Raw genomic sequence first — 19987 nt, forward strand, 5'->3', positions numbered from 1 at the left:
TTTGGTTCATACCCACTTAGAATTACTATGTCTTGGTGATTGATCCTTTATCATATAAGATTTTTCTGTTTTGCAGTTTTCTTTGCTCTGAATCTGATAGGAATGTAACCATTTCTGTTTAAATGTTTGCATGATCTGTCTTTTACTATCATTTTACTTTCATCCTGTGTTGCTGAATTTGAAATGAATCTCTTGTAAACAGCATATAGTTGTCATTTTAATAAAAACTGTTAGTCTCTACCTTTTAATTTGTTTATTTAGACCATTTCTATTTAAGGTAATTATTGATATGTTAGGGCGAAGTCTGCCATTTTATTGTTTTCTGTTTCTGTCTTCTGTTTATGGTTATTTATTTATTTATTGTGTTCCACGATTACTTGAATATTTTTTAAGATTTTCCCTTGATTTATTTGGTGTTTGGGTTTGTTTTGTTTGTTCGTTTGTTTTTTGTTTTGTTTTGTTTTGTTTTGAGACGGAGTCTCGCTCTGTTGCCCAGGCTGCAGTGCAGTGGAGTGCAGTCGCACAATCTTGGCTCACTACAACATCGGCCTCCCAGGTTCAAGCAGTCTTCCTGCCTCAGCCTCCTGGGTAGCTGGGACTACAGGCACATGCCACCATACCTGGCTAATTTTTGTATTTTTATTAGAGATGAGGGTTCACCATATTGGCCAGGCTGGTCTCGAACTCTTGAACTTGTGATCTGTCCGCCTCAGCCTCCCAAAGTGCTGGAATTACAGGCATGAGCCACCGTGCCTGGCCTTTTATGTGTTTTTTATAGTTGTTTTCATGGTCATTGTGGGCATCACATTATAGATAATGTGACTTATCACCATTCACTGCCATCAATACCATCACTTGGAATGAGATGTGGAAACCTTAATTTCAGTTACGTCTCTTTCCCCACTTTTAAATAGTATTGTTTTGAGGATTAATCCTGTTAACAGTTTTTGTATCAGTTATCCAATATGACTTATAGAACTTATGAAGGGAGTGATGCTCTGTTGTATGTACCCATGTTTCTGTTATTTCCATTATTTTTCCAAGATTCCATCTTTTATTACTTCCATTAGCCAGTCTTCAAAAGCAGTTCTGCTAGTGAGAAATTCTTTTTTTCTCTTTCTGAAGATGACTTTATTTTCCCTTTATTCCTGAAGAATAGTTTTATTTATGTTGTTTGGGGTTCGCTCAGCTTCTTGAAGCTGTAAGTTTGTGTCTTTCGCCAAACATGGAAAATTTTCAACCATTATTTCTTCAGGTGTTCTTTCAGCGTCACTCTTGTCTCCATTCTAGGCCTCTAATGATACAAATGTTGAGTCATTTGTTATTGTTCCGCATGTACCTGAGGTATGGTTCATTTTTCAGTCTATTTTCTCTCTTTTGTTCAGATTTCTGTCCTTTGTCATCTTCACTCTACTGTTGAGCCCATCTAATGATTATTTTTCTCCTATTGTATTTTTTAGGTCTATAATTTCCATTGCTTTTTTTTCCTTGTAACTTCTGTTTCTTTGCTGAGATTTTCTATTGTTTCATTTTTGAAACAGTAGAACTTGTAATTGCTTGTCAAATCATTTCTGTGATGGCAGCATTAAGATCCTTGTCAGATAATTTCAACATCTTACTCATCCCAGTGTTGGCGTTGATTTTCTTTCCTTCATGTGATTTTCCTGGTTCTTGGTATGACAGATAAGTTTTGGATTGGGTCTCGGACATTTTAGTTATTATATCAGGAGACTCTGTACTTTTAAAAAATTTTAACTTCAGTAGTAACCTGTTTAGGTTTAGCATGTAGGTACTAGCATATATTTGTGGGCTGTGGTTCCAGTGACCATTTTTCAGAGCCTTTGTGGTGCTATTTTGGTTTGTTGCTTTTATCTCAGTCCACTGGGGCTCGCACGGGTTCCAGTAGTGCTGCTTGAGGGGGCTTCTCCAGGCTGAGCTGCACAGAGTGTGTTTGGGTGAGGGAAGAGCACCCCCACTAGATTTTCGTAGGCCAGAGAGTGCTTCGTGAGCCTTGTGCCTATTGTGGCAGGCTCCCCCTTGCTGGTGTTCCTGGCAGTGCTCCTGACCACATTGTGTCCCTGGGCTGTGGAACACTTACAGGAAAGGTGAGCACTCCCAGGACCAGTTACAGCAGAATTCCTCCTGCCAGTGCACAGCATCACTGTGTCTCTGGACCATCTAGGAGAGTCTCAGGCATGGCTTTACTTGTTTTTGATTTTAAGATTTTTCCTCTGCCTTCAGTTTCTAGTAGTATTATTCTGTTTTATTCACCTTTATGTTTCTTCTAATTTAGTTTTAGTTTTTTTTGTGTGTTTGATGTGATTTTTTTCCTTGCATTTCTAATTACTCCTTAGTTGTGTCATGGCTTTCTTTTCTTCAGTTACCCTCATTCTGAAATTTCCCATTTCTAAGGATCTGTTATTTTTAAAATTCTTTTTAGCTCAGTTTGAAATTTGTTTACAGTTTTCATGTTTTATTTCCATATTTTTTGGTTTACTTTCATTTTCTGTAGGGACACCATTCTCATGTATATGCACATACTCTTTCTCTAATAATTATACTGTTGCACTCTGTTCTGTTGGTTATGTATTTATTTTTCTTTTTTTGTGAGGGAAATGAGTGTCTCATACTTGCACGAGGGAGAGATAGGCCAGGATAACTTTTCTTGCTTTTTAGGGACGGGGAGAAGTCTGTGTTTTTGTAAAATGGTCAAAAATATGCCCTTGTGCTTTCTGAAACTGCCGCCTTTACTCCTCTACCCCCCCCCACACACTATTTGAACTTTTTTTGGTCTTTATTATCTTTGATCTGGTCCATTTGGAAGTTATTCCCACAAGTTTTTCCTTGGTACATGGTTTGTTTTGGTGGGAGGATTTGGTATTCAGGAATTTTAAGGGCCCAGAGCTTACTGCATCATGATCCCTTTGTAATCATCTGCAAATTAGATCCTGTAGAACTTTTTAAAACTTTTAGCCCTGTTTTCAGATGGCCTGTGCTTTCCAGTGGGTTGGCAGTATTGAGGTTTTTCCTGTTCACAGGGCTGTAAGAAACCCAGTCAGTTACCTTCCATCTGCTTCCTTACTAACCAGTCTTGTACTTGTCAGAGCTTTGTTTTGTCCACTTATATGCAATGGTTCATGGTTTTGTTATAGATAATGTCTCTGGGTCTTTGGTTTTCTCAGTTTGCTCTTTTTGTAGGGGAGGTTGGGAGGGAATAAAACCAAAAAAATAAATAAATAAATAATAACTATGTCACTGCTATCATCATCTTTCCAGAACGTGCCATCTGCCCTTCACCTGATTTCCGTATTTATCAGTATCATTAATCTGTTATCTCATTGGGATTGCAAAATGGCTGTTTAGGGAAAAAAAAATTCCATCTGCTTGTCCTACATATATACCTGGCACTGTTTTTTCTCATCATTGGATGCCATTCGATTACCTTGAAAAACAGTTCTACTGAAAAGGCATGATAAAATAGATTTAAGGTTTTTAGAGTAAGAAGTTAATGTAATAACTTTAATAGTGACAATTTAATTTTGTTTTTTGGTTGGTTTTGCTGCCTTTTTGAATATTAAGAACTCAGTGTTTTTGTATTTAATATGTTTCACAGTCATTACTCTAAATGATATTCAAATTCCTTAGCCTTCTTGTGCTTTTAAAATGACTCTATTAGATTTTGAAATTTCTAGCTAATCTCGAACATTCAGTCTCAGTCCTGGAATAAGTTATTTTTCCAATAAATTGTTGGAGAATGGCATTTAGAAGTCAGATTTTAGATGCAAAGTATGGCCTTTGGTTTTGAATGTTACTACTTGTAGGCCTTATCAGAGGACAGAACTAGGAAAGTAATCTTTCTAGTGTATCCTGAGAATCGTCCTACATCATTGCAGAGGTGTTTTCCATTTTGTTTTGTAGGACTGAATACTGCTACTTTGTGTGGATGCGGCATAGCTTATCAATATCTATAGGCATCGAGGTTATTTTTAACCTTTTGCTGTTAGTACTAATGTCACAGTGAATCCTCATTATGTTCATGCATTATTCCTTACATATGTAAGGTATCATTAAGATAAATTGTTAGAAGTGGGATTGTTGCATCAAATGGTAGATGCATATATAATTTTGCTAGATACTGCCAAATTCTCCTTCACAGAAAAGTAACATTTTGCATTCCCACCAGTTTACAACAGTCTCTCTTTTCTTAAAACTTTCCAAACATAATGTGTTGTTAAATGTGGATGTTTACTTATCTGCCAATTGAGAAATGGTATTTTACTATACTTACAATTTTTGAGTTTACCTCAGTTATGAATGATGATGGACATTTTTTCTTGTACTTAAGAGCTGTTTATAGTTTTATATGGTCTTTTGCTCATTTTGCTGCTCGGTTGTTTTCTTCATTTTTAGAAACTTTATATGTTAAGGAGATTAGTCCTTTAACGCTGGTAAATTTGCAAATATTTTTTCCCAGTTTGCCATTTGTCTTTTAACCTTGCTTATAGGATTTTTGCCAGGTGAAAGCTTTTATGTTTATGTAGTCAGCTATTAATCTTTTTCGTTACTATGCTTTGATACGCATTTCTTTAGTTAGGTTTATTTTATTCATTTTCTTTGTTTTTTAATTTTCTAGACTCTGTCCTCAGTAGAAATTTTAGTCATATTGCTTCTTCTTTGGTCACCTTATAATAAAATTAGCCTTTATTTCCAAAATTACTTTGCATATTTCTTCAGTATTTTTTAGTATTCTTATTTCTATTTAAGATGTGCTCATTTCTCTCTGAATTTGTATTTCTCATCATTGGTGGTCTGTCTTGTCTGCTGCTACATTCTCCCTTTGTGTTGGAATGTGGTGTTACGAGTTTCCTGTTGTTTATGACTGAATTTTTCTGGTGTACTTTTGTCTACCGGAAAGTTTTGCTTCTCATTTGCCAGACTCTTTCCATAATAACTTTATTTGGACTTAGGAATTCTGTTTTTCTTGTTTATGTTTCTATAATAGATGTTACTTTTTTTCTGGACATGTTATTACTAGACCTTAGAGTGGAGCAGAGAGGAATTTGTATGGCTTTTAGGGGTCCTGGCTGAAGGCGTCCCTCTTCTGTTGCTTTAGTAAGGGCAGAATCACCACTTGCTGATTTTTCAGCTCCATCCACTTAATGAAGATTCTTTTTCATTAGCTGCTTCCACCTCTTTACAGCCACTTAGGGGACACTTCTGCTTTCCAAGGTACCCGTCTTCCTTTCATGCATGGTGCATTCCTGAGCCTGCCATTGCTGGACCCAACTACTTTTCTGTAGTCCTTCCTTTAACCACCCCGTTGCCAGTGCTCTAACCTGCCCTCAGTAGTGCTCTGTTGAGGGGCGGGTGGTGGAGGCGGGTGCGGTCTGGCCTTAGGTGATCCCTAATCAGTATGATTCTGCACAAGCCACTCTTCGATGTAGCTCCTGCTGGACCCTGCTCATTTCCCCACTTCTATGGTATTTGGAGTTTATTGCTCTGTCTCCTAGTTTTACTCTAGACTTAAGTCATAGGGGTTTTTTTTTTTTTATTTCTCCCCTTTTTGATCTGGATAGATTTTTAGAGATGTTAGTAGGATGTGATCGATACAGCCACCACTTTTTTGTGGAAACCTGGAAGCCTCTTCATTTTTTCTTCAGCTTTCTAAATAAATGCATTCTTATTTAATTCAACGTGTTAATGTAACACACATAACACTTATAGGAAGAGACAAATTTTGTTCCCTAATTATTTTCATTGTATAAAATTTTTAAAGGTTTCATTTAAAAGAAAGACCAAAGCAGCAGCTATATAGCGGGACTGGTCATTGTGACCACTACTCATCTGCCACTTCCTGCAGGGTCGGTCTCTCCTCTTTGGTGGTGCTCTTTGATCTGCCTCCTTAGGTGTAGCTGGTTCAGTTAAGCTTCAGAGCCCCACTGCAGTTTGAGGAGGCTTTATTACCACCCACTGCAGGGCAGCTTTTCTGCTATGTTGGAGGGCTGTGTGCCACAGCAGACTTATTTTCTCTTGCCAGCCTCCCCAAAAGGAATGTCATGAACCGGGGTCTGATTCCTTTCCTCCTTAACTGAGAGATGCTCCTGCTAGTTTCACGTCCCGTTTTCTGTGGTTATGTGTTTCTTTTTTGTTTTCTCTGGCTGACTGGTAGATTCGTAGAGGGGCAGGGAAGGGAAGTGGCAAGAGATTGGAGAAAGCCAAGAATTCTAATAAAACCTTTAATTTATTTCAGATAAATGGTGTTGCAGCAACAAAAATGCCAGCATTTTGGTAATAAAAATAGTATGTTGGAATATTAGAATATCAAAAACTAGAAAATTGTAATTACTGATTTGGGATGTGTGGTGTTCTCTGCTAACATTCTGGAAATAATTTTGTTTGTTTGTTTGTTTGTTGAGATGGAGTGGTGCTCTTGTTTCCCAGGCTAGAGTGCAATGGTGTGATCTCAGCTCATTGTAGCCTCCACCTCCTGTGTTCAAGCGATTCTCCTGCCTCGGCCTCCCAAGTAGCTGAGGTTACAGGCATCCGCCACCACACCGGGCTAATTTTTGTATTTTAGTAGAGATAGGGTTTCAACATGTTGGTCAGGCTGATCTCGAACCCCTGACCTCAGGTGATCCACCCACCTTAGCCTTCCAAAGTGCTCGGATTACAGGCGTGAGCCACCACACCAGGCTCTGGAAAGAACTTTCTGAATAAATATTAAAATGCATTTTATATAAGCGACTAAAAATACTTTTTTTAAAAAATGTTTTAATCTTAACATTATTTAGCTATAGACCAGGCGTGGTGGCTCATGCCAGCAATCCCAGCACTTTGGGAGGCCAAGGTGGGCAGATCATGAGGTCAGGAGATAGAGACCATCCTGGCTAACACGGTGAAACCACACCTCTACTAAAAGTACAAAAAAATTAGCCAGGTGTGGTGGCGGGCACCTGTAGTCCCAGCTACTTGGGAGGCTGAGGTAGGAGAATGGTCTGAACCCAGGAGGCGGAGCTTGCATGAGCTGAGATCGCACCACTGCACTCCAGCCTGGGTGACAGAGTGAGACTCTGTCTCAAAAAAAAAAAAAAATTATTTAACTATGAACTAGTGTATATATGTTTTATAGATGCCTGATTATTCAAACAAACTTCAAGATTGCACTTTATGAGCTTGTATTTCGTTTTTTAGAACTCAAACTAACGTAAGTGTCATTAAAACATAGCTTTTATTACATAGATTTTAGGAATGCCAGAGGATAAATCATTCTCTTAAAATAACTGCACGTGGCAGAAATGTCAGAATAATTCTCCTCCTCCATACACAGCACATATTACTTGTTAAAAGTATTCTAATTCCTATAAAAATTGAACTTTTGTATTACTGCTATTAGGTATGTATATAGTTGTTTGCATTTGGGGCCAGTTGGTTGGGACAGGGGGTCTTTTTTTTTCTTTTGTCCTTAATCTGTATCACTTTCCCCCCCCAAAGCTGAGTTAAAGGATGAGTAGACAAGGAGAATAATGGAGAAAGGATAAATAAAATATATACCCAAAGGCACCTGGAGTTAATCTTTCCCAATATTCCTTTCAGTCTTTTTCAATTCATAGGATTTTGTCTTTTGTTTGTTACTGACTCTACATAATGTGATTATACCATAGTTTACATAGTCATTTCCTGTTATTACACACTTGGGTTTTCTCAATTTTTTACTATTGTAGTACTAATATTTTACTATATTGTAATCTAAATTTTTATGTATTCAGAACTGTTTAAGATAAATTTGCTTGGAAATTATTAAATCACCAGAAGTGATATTATCCTGATAATTAACTTCCAAGTTGTCTCTTAATATAGTTTAAATGCAAATCATAAGCTTATATTAGTACCAGTCATAATGAATGCCAAACTGAAACCAGTATTGTATTTTTTCTCATTAGGGAGTTCTGGGAAATCGTTCATTCATTTACAGATGAACAGAAAAGACTCTTCTTGCAGTTTACAACGGGCACAGACAGAGCACCTGTGGGAGGACTAGGAAAATTAAAGATGATTATAGCCAAAAATGGCCCAGACACAGAAAGGTAATGATTAAGTGGTGACTCTATACCTACTGAAAACCTTGCATTCCTCATCACACACATATGAACTGTCTTTATAGTTTCTAAGCACCTTTGTGATTTTATGTACAAATCCTGAAATCATATTAGACAATTGAGAAAATATTTTGCTGTCATTGTGTGAGGAAACTTTTAAGGAATTGCCCTAGTTAAAAATTATTATGGGACTCACATTGGTTTGGAATTTTTCAAATTAGTATGATTCATTTACTTTTTTGATTCCCAGCTTGTTAGTTGAAAGCCATGTTACATGATAATCTATTTAGAATGGTTACATTGAGGCTTGGAAGATTATCATTCGATTATGCTAGAATCCCGTTATCAAATCATTTTCATAGTCATATTGCCAGCAGTATTTCTAATAAGCATTTAAGAGCACACAGTTTGAAATGTTGTAAACCAGGTTTGAATATTTTCTCCACCTTAGAGGAAGTTACTTCTCAGTGACCTAACCTCTGAAGTGCATTTATTGATGTCCTCTCTGTGGTTTTGTTGTGGAAAAAGATTTAGTGAAATGAACTGTAATAATTAAATACCTAAAACGGTATCTGGTATGTAGTAAAAACTCAATGGATAAGTATCTTATCATCATTGTTACTAGCTTTGAGTAATTTATAGGATAAAGACAAACTGATTCTTGGTAGTTACACAACAAAAAGTTTATGATTTGCATTAATGTATAGTTGGCATTGCAAACCATCTCAACTATATATAATTCTAAGTGTATTTCCCATGACTTATTATTTTCCTGTTTTTTCCCCTTTTCTCTATTTAGGTTACCTACATCTCATACTTGCTTTAATGTGCTTTTACTTCCGGAATATTCAAGCAAAGAAAAACTTAAAGAGAGATTGTTGAAGGCCATCACGTATGCCAAAGGATTTGGCATGCTGTAAAACAAAACAAAATAAAACAAAAAAAAGGAAGAAAAAAAAAAAAGAAAAAATTTAAAAAATTTTAAAAATATAACAAGAGGGATAAATGTTTGGTGGTGATAGTGTCCCAGTACAAAAAGGCTGTAAGATAGTGAACCACAGTAGTCACCTCTGTCTGTGCCTCCCTTCTTTCTTGGGGACATGTGGGCTGGAACAGCAGATTTCAGCTACATATATGAACAAATCCTTTATTATTATTATAATTATTTTTTTGCGTGAAAGTGTTACATATTCTTTCACTTGTATGTACAGAGAGGTTTTTCTGAATATTTATTTTAAGGGTTAAATCACTTTTGCTTGTGTTTATTACTGCTTGAGGTTGAGCCTTTTGAGTATTTAAAAAATATATACCAACAGAACTACTCTCCCAAGAAAAATATTGCCACCATTTGTAGACCATGTAACCTTCAAGTATGTGCTACTTTTTTGTCCCTGTATCTAACTCAAATCAGGAACTGTATTTTTTTTTAATGATTTGCTTTTGAAACTTGAAGTCTTTGAAACAGTGTGATGCAATTACTGCTGTTCTAGCCCCCAAAGAGTTTTCTGTGCAAAATCTTGAGAATCAATAAAGATGGAAGGGAGAAATTGGAATGTTTTAACTGCAGCCCTCAGAACTTTAGTAACAGCACAACAAATTAAAAAAACAACTCATGCCACAGTATGTTGTCTTCATGTGTCTTGCAATGAACTGTTTCAGTAGCCAATCCTCTTAGTATATGAAAGGACAGGGATTTTTGTTCTTGTTGTTCTTGTTATTTTAAGTTTACTGGGGAAAGTGCATTTGGCCAAATGAAATGGTAGTCAAGCCTATTGCAACAAAGTTAGGAAGTTTGTTGTTTATTATAAACAAAAAGCATGTGAAAGTGCACTTAAGATAGAGTTTTTATTAATTACTTATTACCTAGATTTTAAATAGACAATCCAAAGTCTCCCCTTCGTGTTGCCATCATCTTGTTGAATCAGCCATTTTATCGAGGCACGTGATCAGTGTTGCAACATAATGAAAAAGATGGCTACTGTGCCTTGTGTTACTTAATCATACAGTAAGCTGACCTGGAAATGAATGAAACTATTACTCCTAAGAATTACATTGTATAGCCCCACAGGTTAAATTTAATTCAAAACATGTTAAACATTACTTTCATGTACTATGGAAAAGTACAAGTAGGTTTACATTACTGGATTTTCGGAAGTAAGTAGTTTCCCCTTTCCTAGTCTTCTGTGTATGTGATGTTAATTTCTTTTATTGCATTATAAAATAAAAGGATTATGTATTTTTAACTAAGGTGAGACATTGATATATCCTTTTGCTACAAGCTATAGCTAATGTGCTGAGCTTGTGCCTTGGTGATTGTTTTAACTGATTACTGTAGATCAACCTGATGATTTGTTTGAAATTGGCAGGAAAAATGCAGCTTTCAAATCATTGGGGGGAGAAAAAGGATGTCTTTCAGGATTATTTTAATTTTTTCATAATTGAGACAGAACTGTTATGTACCATAATGCTAAATAAAACTGTGGCACTTTTCACCATAATTTAGTGGAAAAAGAAGACAATGCTTTCCATATTGTGATAAGGTAACATGGGGTTTTTCTGGGCCAGCCTTTAGAACACTGTTAAGGTACGTACGCTACCTTGATGAAAGGGACCTTCGTGCAACTGTAGTCATCTTAAAGGCTTCTCATCCACTGTGCTTCTTAATGTGTAATTAAAGTGAGGAGAAATTAAATACTCTGAGGGCGTTTTATATAATAAATTCGTGAAGAAATGTGTGCTCTTCAGTTCTCAAGTTTTATTATTACGGTACTGAAGTTCTATGATTTTGTAATAATGTATCCATATGACAAATTTTAAAGTGATAATTGAAATAGGTTATCAGATACAGAATTCACATCAAGTAGACTTCTAACAGAGTCACAATGAACCTACCCTTAAAATTTTAGAGGGAAAAAATCATCAGTTGCACAGACTAGCTGCTCTAGCTTGCTTAATTATGCTAGGCATGTTGTCACTCCCCTTACTTTTGCTGCATGGAATGTCCCTGAACAATAAGGAAGAGGAAAACATAGAAGTTTTGACGATAGTGGATACTTCCTCTACCCCAAATGTTATGTTATAAAAGTACTTTTTTGCCCAGGTACTCTATTGTATAGTTTGGTTTTCTTTGAATTAGACCTCAATCTCCAGGAAGCTCTGGAGGGAAAAAAAGGAACCATAAACTAAAGTAACTGGTTTTCCAAATAAATGCTAACTTTTTTTAACTTTCATTGTAGAACATTTCAAACATAAAACATGAAAACAGCCTGCAGCCAAACTTTTCTGGACCTTGGCAGCTCCAGCAAATGAGCTGGTCATCCTAACCTTGGTTTCCTGAGATAACTACTTTTGGGGATGCTTGCTTGTATAGGGAGATCCATATCAAAAAGAAACTTGAAAATGAGGCTTCAAACAGACCTTGCTGTTATTCATCCCTCCTCGGTACAGACATTCTGTTAGAACAGATGGTTGTAATGGGGCAGCATCACTCCCTGTTCCCATTAAAAACATGACCCTTCTGAGATTCCAGGCCCCTTTGAGGAATTTCCCCAAGAATTCCATACAAACTGTCAGAGAAAGAAATGTCGTCCCAAGACCAGTTCCTGTGTACTCTTGATCCCTTTACCTGCTTACCGCAATTTTTTTTTCTGACTTTCCACCAGTGTCTATCTAAGGGCCATCTGTACCCCTCCCACACTTCCATGGGCCACTGTATAATCCAAAACACACCTTCCATTTGCTCCCTCATTTGGTTGCCTCCTTTTACCTCAACAGTGTTAGTGTGTAAAGAATTGCCTGGGGAGGGTAGAGGGTTTTACAAGTACAGAGTCCCAAGTCTTTTTTTCCCCTCCCTGTTAGTGGGTTGGCATTTGTTAACAGCCACTGCAAGATTTCGATGCAGGTGTGGGGTAGATATCACTGTGAAAGGCTACTAATCCATGACAGTTTCACTGAAAGTACAGTCTTCAAGGATCCTTATAACCTCCTCATTGCCAAAATCAGTAACACGTATCTATGACCTTGACTGTACCCTAACTTGAGCTGTTGCTTCTCTGGCTGCTTATTTTTCCTTCCCAATTTACCCAGATTTTGGATGGATACTCCTCCAGTTCTGCTTAAAGTCCTTACCTGTTCTTGCCCAGTTCTCTCTGGTCAACCTCAGGCACTCCCAAAGATTCTTCCCCAATTCTGTATCTTCTACTCAGACCTCTGTCTCCAGGATTTCTTCCCGCTACCTCAAAGTCAGTAGGCCTAAAAACAAAATTCTTCATCTTGCGTCTCTGTCGACCATTCTTTGTTTCTTTTTACAAAATGTAACCTTCACCCCAATCATCAAAATCTCTCATTCCTCAATTGTCACAGGTTGTCAATTCTTTCCCCGTAAACCCCCTCCTGTCATTCCTCCTTTATTTATACTGCCCTTAGAGGTCCTGATCCTCTGACTCACCTGGACATTCTTAGCAGCTGCCTAATTTAATTCCCTGACTCTGATCTCCCTCTTCCAATCCTTTTCATTGTGCTAGAACACCATCTTGCTAATTTTAATATTCTCTGCGTTCAGTGCCTCCACAAATTGCCCCCTCACTGATCTTTCCAATTTGGCCGTGGGTTACACACTTTTCTCCCTGCATTCCTACCCAGCATCTTGTCATATTTCTCAAATACTCTTCATGACCACATTTTAAAGTACCTCATCCATGAAGACGTCATCAACCCCCAGAGTGCCTCCAATGCTTCCATGGTAGCACGGCATGGTGGGGTACATCTCTTAGTTGAACAGTGAGGAGTCACTGGAATTCTTGTAGGGTCTGCTCTTGATACCCCTTCCACATTTCAGTTAAGGAATTTTTTTTTTCTTTTAATAACCTTTGCCTGGAGTGTAAGTAAATTCATGATGGATATTGTCCCTTTTTTAAAAAACAACAACCATTTTGCCTTTCACATGTTATTGCCTCCATTTTTCTGTTATCTTGTCAGTGTTGCCACCTAAATGATTGAAAATGACCCAGCATGCAGTAGAATGTAGTGAAGCTTCCTATTTCATCCATTTTTTTCATAAGTGCATTGGTATCTATATATCCATCTGCCCAAGCACCAGTTGTTGAAAAGACTATTTTAATTTCCCCATGAATGGTCCTGGGACCCTTGTGAAAGAACAGTTGACCATAAATGTAAGACTTTCTGGATTCTCAGTCTTTACTCTGTTGTCATATATGTCTATCCTTACGCCAGCACCGCACTGTCTTGATTGCTGTAGCTTTGTACTAAGTTTGGATTTGGGATGTGCAAGTCTGCCAGTTTTTTTTTCCCCAAAATCATTTGTCTATTTTCAGTCCCTTGCATTTCATACGAATTTTAGGATCATTGTGTCAATTCCTGCAAAGCTGGGATCTTGATAGGGATTTGGTTGAATTGATTTGAGAAATAACTGCTATTTTAATGGTATTAGGTTTTCTATTCCATGACTGTGGGATGTCTTTGCATTTGCTTAGGTCTTTAGTTTATTTCAGTGATGTTTTATAGATTTCAGTGTACAAGTCTTGACTTCTTTAATTTTTTTCTAAGTATTTTATTGATGCCACTTTATATGATTATTTTCTAATTTTTATTTTTGTATTCATCACTGGTCTTAGTAATAAAATTGATTTTTGTATGTTGATCATGTGTATTGTAGCTTTTCTAAAATTCTATTTTTTTGGTCACTTAGTATTTTTTGCTTATGAGATCATGCATCTGTGAACAGAAATACCTTCTTCCTTTCCAGTCTAGATTCTTATTATTTCATTTTCTTGTCTTAGTGTACTGGCTGGCACCTCCAGTACAGTATTGGATAGAAGTGACAAGAGCAGACATCTTTTTCTTGTTCCTGATTTAGGGGGAAAGCATTCAGTCTTTCAGCATTGAGTATGATGTTAGCTGTGGGTTTGCATCAAGTTGAGGAAATTCTTTTATTAAACCTAGTTTACTGTTTTTTAATCAAAAAAAAAAAAAAGAGGGGCTATGGATTTTGTCAAATGCTTCTTTTGTATCAAGATTGTCATGTTGTTTTGTCCTTTATTCTATTAATATGTTGTATTAATGGACTTTTGTATATTGAATTAACCTTGCATTCCTGGGATAATCTCAGTTGTCCATGCTACATAAACCTTGTTCTCTGCTGCTAGATTTGGTTTGCTAGTATTTTGTTTAGAATGTTTGCATGTATATTCATAAGGAATATTGGTCTGTAGTTTTCATATTATATATCTGTCTGGTTTGGGGATGAGAGTCATACAGCTCTCAGAATGAATTGGGGGCTTTCCCTGTTCTTACACCTACTGAGGTATTTTTTAAGTGAACTACTTGGAGACCTTCAGCTGTGATCTTTAGATGCTAGGAGACAGAGGGATGGTACCTGACTCTGAAAAGGGTCTCAGGGTAAGACATGTCTGAAGTGGCCTGTGGCAACTAACTAAAGAGTACTCCCACCAATAATGGAGTCAAGACGTATGTTTCCCAGGGGCCACACTGGTCACTGAGAAGAGATGGACTATGAGCCATCTGGAAAACTACCCTGCACAAGTGGGCTGCCTGCCTGGAGCCAGGCACCCTGCAGCTGAGTGCCATATAATGTTGAAGCTGTTGAGGGAGGAGAGGTTGGAAGCTGCCTGCTTAGAGAATCTCAGCGGTGGTTCCCAGCAGCGTGTATTCCAGGAAAGAGTCATTCACCACCCTGGCTCAGAGTAATAATTAACAGTGACTGGGTAAGGCAGGATCTTTTCTTCTAATTCCCTCCCCTCCAGAAAGGGCAGCAGCAGCTCTTGAATGGGAAAGAAGGTGGAGGGAGGAAAAGAAAAACCGATTTCCCCACACTGCTGTCTTTAAGCTTCCCACTCAAAGGCCTCAGTAAGAGGCGGAATTATGTTTTCCATTAAGAGAGAGTTTGGCATCTTGATGTTTCAAAGGTGTGGGCTTTTTAATACCCTAGAACAACTGATGATTTGTTGATTACCAAAAAGGGACCAGAAAAGCTACACAGCCTGAGATTTCATCCCCAGAAAAATGAATCCAGAGAGCAGACTTGCAGAAAAAAAACGTGTTCTGCGCCTGCCTCTCCCACACACACAGTGAGAAAGAGAGTCTTCCTCATTTGGTAAATCAGACCTGTGGAAAGACTCGGGACATTGAGGAGGATGATATTTATGATGAGGAAGATTTCTATGGGAAACTTTTTAAGTTGTCTCTAATCCTATTCCAACTGAAGTTTGAATTTTTTTCCTTTCATTAACATTTACTGAGCAAATACCTATTGCATGTTTGCCATTTTGCCGGGTGCCACGGATTTCAGGCTGATTGAGAGCTGCTTTGTTGAATCAAGGAGTCTACTACAGGGAGACAGTCTAGTTAGAGCAGGCATAAGTACAAACCACTAAGGATAAAAGAAGTATGTGAAAGTACAATGTGGGCAGAGAATTCAGATCCAAAAATACTGCAGATAGGTGATGAAGGTCAAGCCAAATCTTGACAGACAGGATAGGTGTGTGTGAGGCAGACAGGCGGACGCTCTTTAGTATATCTGAGTGCAGGCTGTAAGGAATCAAGATGAGATTGGGATAATGAGGGCCTTACAGACCATACCAAGGACTTTGGACTTTATTTTGCAGATGTTAAGAAGCAAAGACAATCAGTTTTACATTTTATGTTTATTGCAAACTGAAAGAGCACAAGTGTACATGTGGTCTTTGCAGTTAAGTTATTGCTATAATTTTTAAAAGGCAGACAATCTGAGGATAGAAGGGAGGCCAGAGTCCAAGACATGCTAGGGACTCGGTGATTGATTCAGTGCTCATGCATGGGAGAGTTGAGTCAAAGACAGCTCCCCCATTTCAGGTTTTGAGAGCTGGGTGGACAGTGTTGCTGTTGGGTCTACAGAAGAAGAGTGGGTTTTGAAGGGAAAATTATTAATAGTAGAATTGAATGACGTTTTAGTTGTGTCTGAGGGATATCGAGGGAGAGCTGTCCTGAGGCAGTTAAAAATATGGGTCTAGAGAAAAATGTACACAGAAATAAAAATGTATGACTCTAGCACATAGACCATAGCTGAACCCGTGGCCAGGAAAATTATCATCCTGGAAAAGGCAGAGAGGAGAGAAGGACAAGGATCCATGGAAATGCTAGCATTTGAGAGTTACACAGGGAACCCACAGCAGAGGCAAATGAGAAACAGCAGGTTTGTTTTTGTCTGCTGCAGTAGACAGACACCAAGCTCCATGAGGGCAGAGACTGTCTTTTTCGTGGCTGTACCTCCAGTGCACAGAGCAGACTGTACATGTGCTTTGTGGATCCACGCAGTTAACTGGGGTGTCTCAGAAACTTTCCATCCTCCTCCGTACTGTGTCTGCATAACCCTGGCCAAGCCTCCCTTTTCCCAATGTCAACTCTCACTGTAACTTTTAAGGAGGGCATATATCTACTTACTGTCATCACCATAAAGATAAATCAGCCAAGTGAAAATATTTTGAAACTTTGGAAATATATAAACTCCAAAATCATCAGTTACATCAATTACATACATTACATAATGATGTAATGACTCTGGCATCCTAAAGATCCCATCACTCTGCCTCACACTGGGCTCTTGCCTACTTCTCTGTTCCAAAAGGGGACAGTAGTGGTATCAAATCTGTTTCTTGAGGCAAATGAAGTACCTTGCTCCAAAATAATCACCCACAGCAGGCAGGTAACCTCCAAGTGCTTCAAGCTGAGATTGAGCAGGAGGATCCCAGCTCATCACAACTGGGTGGTAAATAATACACTTGGGCCCAAATGGAAGGAAATGCATTACCCTACGATGCATTTCAGAAGTTACCCCAATATGCTTGCATCCAGGCCCTAAATCCAGCAAAAAAGTGCCATGCCATTCACCTTCAACATGTGTTAATGGAACTGAGATATATTTCAAATTTAAATTGTGTTCCCCAAAGTATTCATTATTCCATAGTGCCTATTACAATCTGTATTTTTATGTTTACTTCATGACTGCCTAATTCCCTCCTTAAATGTTAAGCCTCATGACAGTAGGAACGTATCTGTTTTATTTGCTCCACTGTCCCGTACACACATACTTGTTGAATGAATATATGAATGCCACCGTGATTGCAAAGTTCAAGGGCCTGATTTGTCAACCAGACTTCCAGATTTCTACAGAAATTGCCAGTAAAAGGTAGTATAAGAATGGTTCATGCGTGTGAAAAATGATCTTGGATGGAGCTGTTCTGGCATTCAGCTGCTCCTCATATTCTCCTGCCACTGTGCAGGGACAGCACAACCCCCATGTTGCTTTCTTGAGTGTAGCTCATTTCAGAAAAGCAGTAAAAGGAAAACCCACTTGTTTGCTTTATGTTCCTAAGAAGGTGTTGAGTAAATCAATCATGTTATCCTAAGTGACTTTAATTTTATGAAGGCTCCTTTGTTTCCCTTGCACTCCTTTCTACCCATCTCTACTCCCACCTCCACCCCCACCCTCAAATCATGCTTTAATTTCCATTATTCACTTAAGGGTGGCTTTTATCTCATCACAACCATCTGTGTGCTTTAAATAGCTTCTACGTAACCGAAGTGGAAGCAGTCGTGTAGAAGAGCACATGGCCACTCCAGGAAACATGAGAAGCCTCTGCCTGAAGGTAGGCCTCCCTTCTGTCATCTGATCTCACACATGGCACTGCAAACCTGCAGTTATTTAGCCATGTGCTTTGTGACATTAATTTCACTTTCTTGGTTTATTCTTACCGTCTTTAGGGAACTTAAATATTTAAGAAACAAATACTACTCAAAGAGATCTGTGCCATTATTATATTCATTTAAGTGAAAAACTACCACCTCCCATATATGTTTATCTCATGACCACCTAAACTGATAAAAATATGTTAACTGTTGTCTTATATTGCCTCAGGGAAAAAGTCTGGATGTTGACTGGAGGGACTGCAGGATAGCCATTCGATACCTGCTTTTGTGACAAGCTAAAGCAATTGGATTTTGGTGGCTTAGGGGTAAAAATGGCCTGACAGATCATCTTGCCCAGCCCTCAGCATATGGAGGAGAAAACTTAGGTCTCAAGTTGTGAAGCGCTTTGCTCAAGAGCACTGGCCATTTCATATATGTAACAAGCTCCTACTCCATGCTCATTTCACAGTAGCGTGTCACTTTCAGGTCCGCTTCCTTCAGTGGACATTGCCTTCACTTAATTAAATGTCAGGAGGTCCCCCCCAAGAAGGCTTGACTCAAGGAAGGAGGAGGGAGGGCAGACCCTCCCAGTTCTCTCATTGACTAACTTTCATTTGTTGGATTGTTTTTACTGATAAAAGTTCAGAAATTAGAGCCAGGTTCCTGTTCCTGTTCCCTACCCAAGCCCCTGAAGAAGCAAATTAGTGAATGTTCCCCAAATTCTTTTACTTTCTAGTATGCAGTAAGCAATACTGCCAAAAAGTTTCCCAGAGTCATGTTCCTCTTAGATACCTTTCCTTGAAAACCGTTGTTTGGCATGGAGATCCAAGCTGGTGTGGAAAGTTCCAGATGCCCTGGTCCCAGCCTCACCTGCCCTGCTTTTGCTGCCTGTTCTCACTGCTTGTCTCCATATTTCCATTTGAAGTCCTGCAGTGCTACTGTGCCCTGAGTTCTCTTTCTTACTATTAAATCCTGCCTTGCTTGCCATGTTTTATAGATGAGGAAAGCATTTTCTACCAGAGCTCAGGAGCAGCCTTGAGGTCAGGGGTAAGGTTTTTCATTGGTAAGTATTCAGTAGTTGCTGAATGACAATTGGGTGGAAAGGGAAGGGGTGCCTTAGAAAAAAGGTCTATTATTTGTGGTAATGAAATTGCTTCCAATTTATTTTCTGATCTCTTTGAGAACTATTTACTGTCCTCTTCCTGCATCATGCATTCTGATGTCTGGGGCATTCAGTGCTCCCTCCCTCCCTTTATTCAATGGGTTCTTGGAAAAGAAATCTTTGAAGAGAAAATGTGTGGGCAGTGGGAGACTTCTGATTCTCTACACCAAATACTCAGCCCTTTCATTCGTGAGAATACCCTGCTTTAGGATGGCGTGGATCTGAGTCAGCAGGCCTGGGTTCATTTGTATATACTCCAGGTTGTGGAGGTTGTTCCTGGGTCTTGGCCTTTTATTTTGGGGGTGCACCACACTTCTGTCTCCATAGACTATGTAATTAAGAAGCTTGCCTTTCGATTTCCTGCCAATGGCTGGATCTTGAGGATCACTGCACAATGCTTGTGTGCCCCACTGGAGAAGTCTCTCGTGGCACCTTTCCCCTCCCATAGTGCTGGAATGCTGTCCACAGAAGGCTTCTCTTCACTGTTCAGAGACTCTAAAGATAAAACCTGAGCTGACTTGCTGTGTCTACTGGGACCTCCTCCTATTCACCATTGCCCTCACACCCTTTTCCTTGGAGTCTGTCTTTAGGGTCACCCTGGGAGCTGCCTGGGCCTCCACCTTCTTAAGCAGGCCACTCCTGAGAGCTGGGTAGAGACTGTCTTTGTCCAGACTGTCTGAAGAACATCTTGCTGTTAACCTCCCTCTCCTGTTCTTGACTACTGCCTTCACTGCTGCCTCGCGCTCGTCTACCAGGGTGGTATTATAAAGTACGTCCTCGAAGGTGAGCTGTTTGACCAGCTCCTTGTTGCCTAGCAACCTAGGAAATTGTCAGAACAGTCAGGCTTGCATCAGCTCTGACCTTTGGAGCTTTGACTGGCATTATTTATAAAAGGCTTTCTGCTCTGTTAGTCGAGCATTGGCTTCATATTTCTCCATGGACTCCAGAAAACTGGGTTTCTTTTTTGCAAGTTCTCGTTTCCAGTTGAAGAACAGAATTGAGTAGGACTTCTCTATTTCCTTAAGTT

General features: G+C 38.8%; 2 protein-coding genes across 23 annotated transcripts in view; one reads left to right on the top strand and one right to left on the bottom strand.

Annotated features, from left to right (window-relative positions):
* Positions 1–10827, top strand: part of UBE3A (ubiquitin protein ligase E3A) — a 99560-nt gene extending 88733 nt beyond the window's left edge. For all 19 annotated transcript variants that reach the window (XM_073995299.1, XM_073995303.1, XM_065547224.2 and 16 more), the window contains 2 exons: positions 7941–8084; positions 8896–10827. In XM_073995299.1, coding sequence (XP_073851400.1) covers positions 7941–8084; positions 8896–9016 — 265 coding nt within the window. In that variant the 3' untranslated portion in view covers positions 9017–10827. The remainder of the gene's footprint in view (positions 1–7940; positions 8085–8895) is intronic.
* Positions 1–19987, bottom strand: part of LOC135964404 (uncharacterized) — a 229367-nt gene that overhangs the window by 70256 nt on the left and 139124 nt on the right. The window lies entirely within an intron of this gene.

The sequence above is a fragment of the Macaca fascicularis genome, chromosome 7 (assembly GCF_037993035.2).
Source record: "Macaca fascicularis isolate 582-1 chromosome 7, T2T-MFA8v1.1".
NCBI lineage: Eukaryota > Metazoa > Chordata > Mammalia > Primates > Cercopithecidae > Macaca > Macaca fascicularis.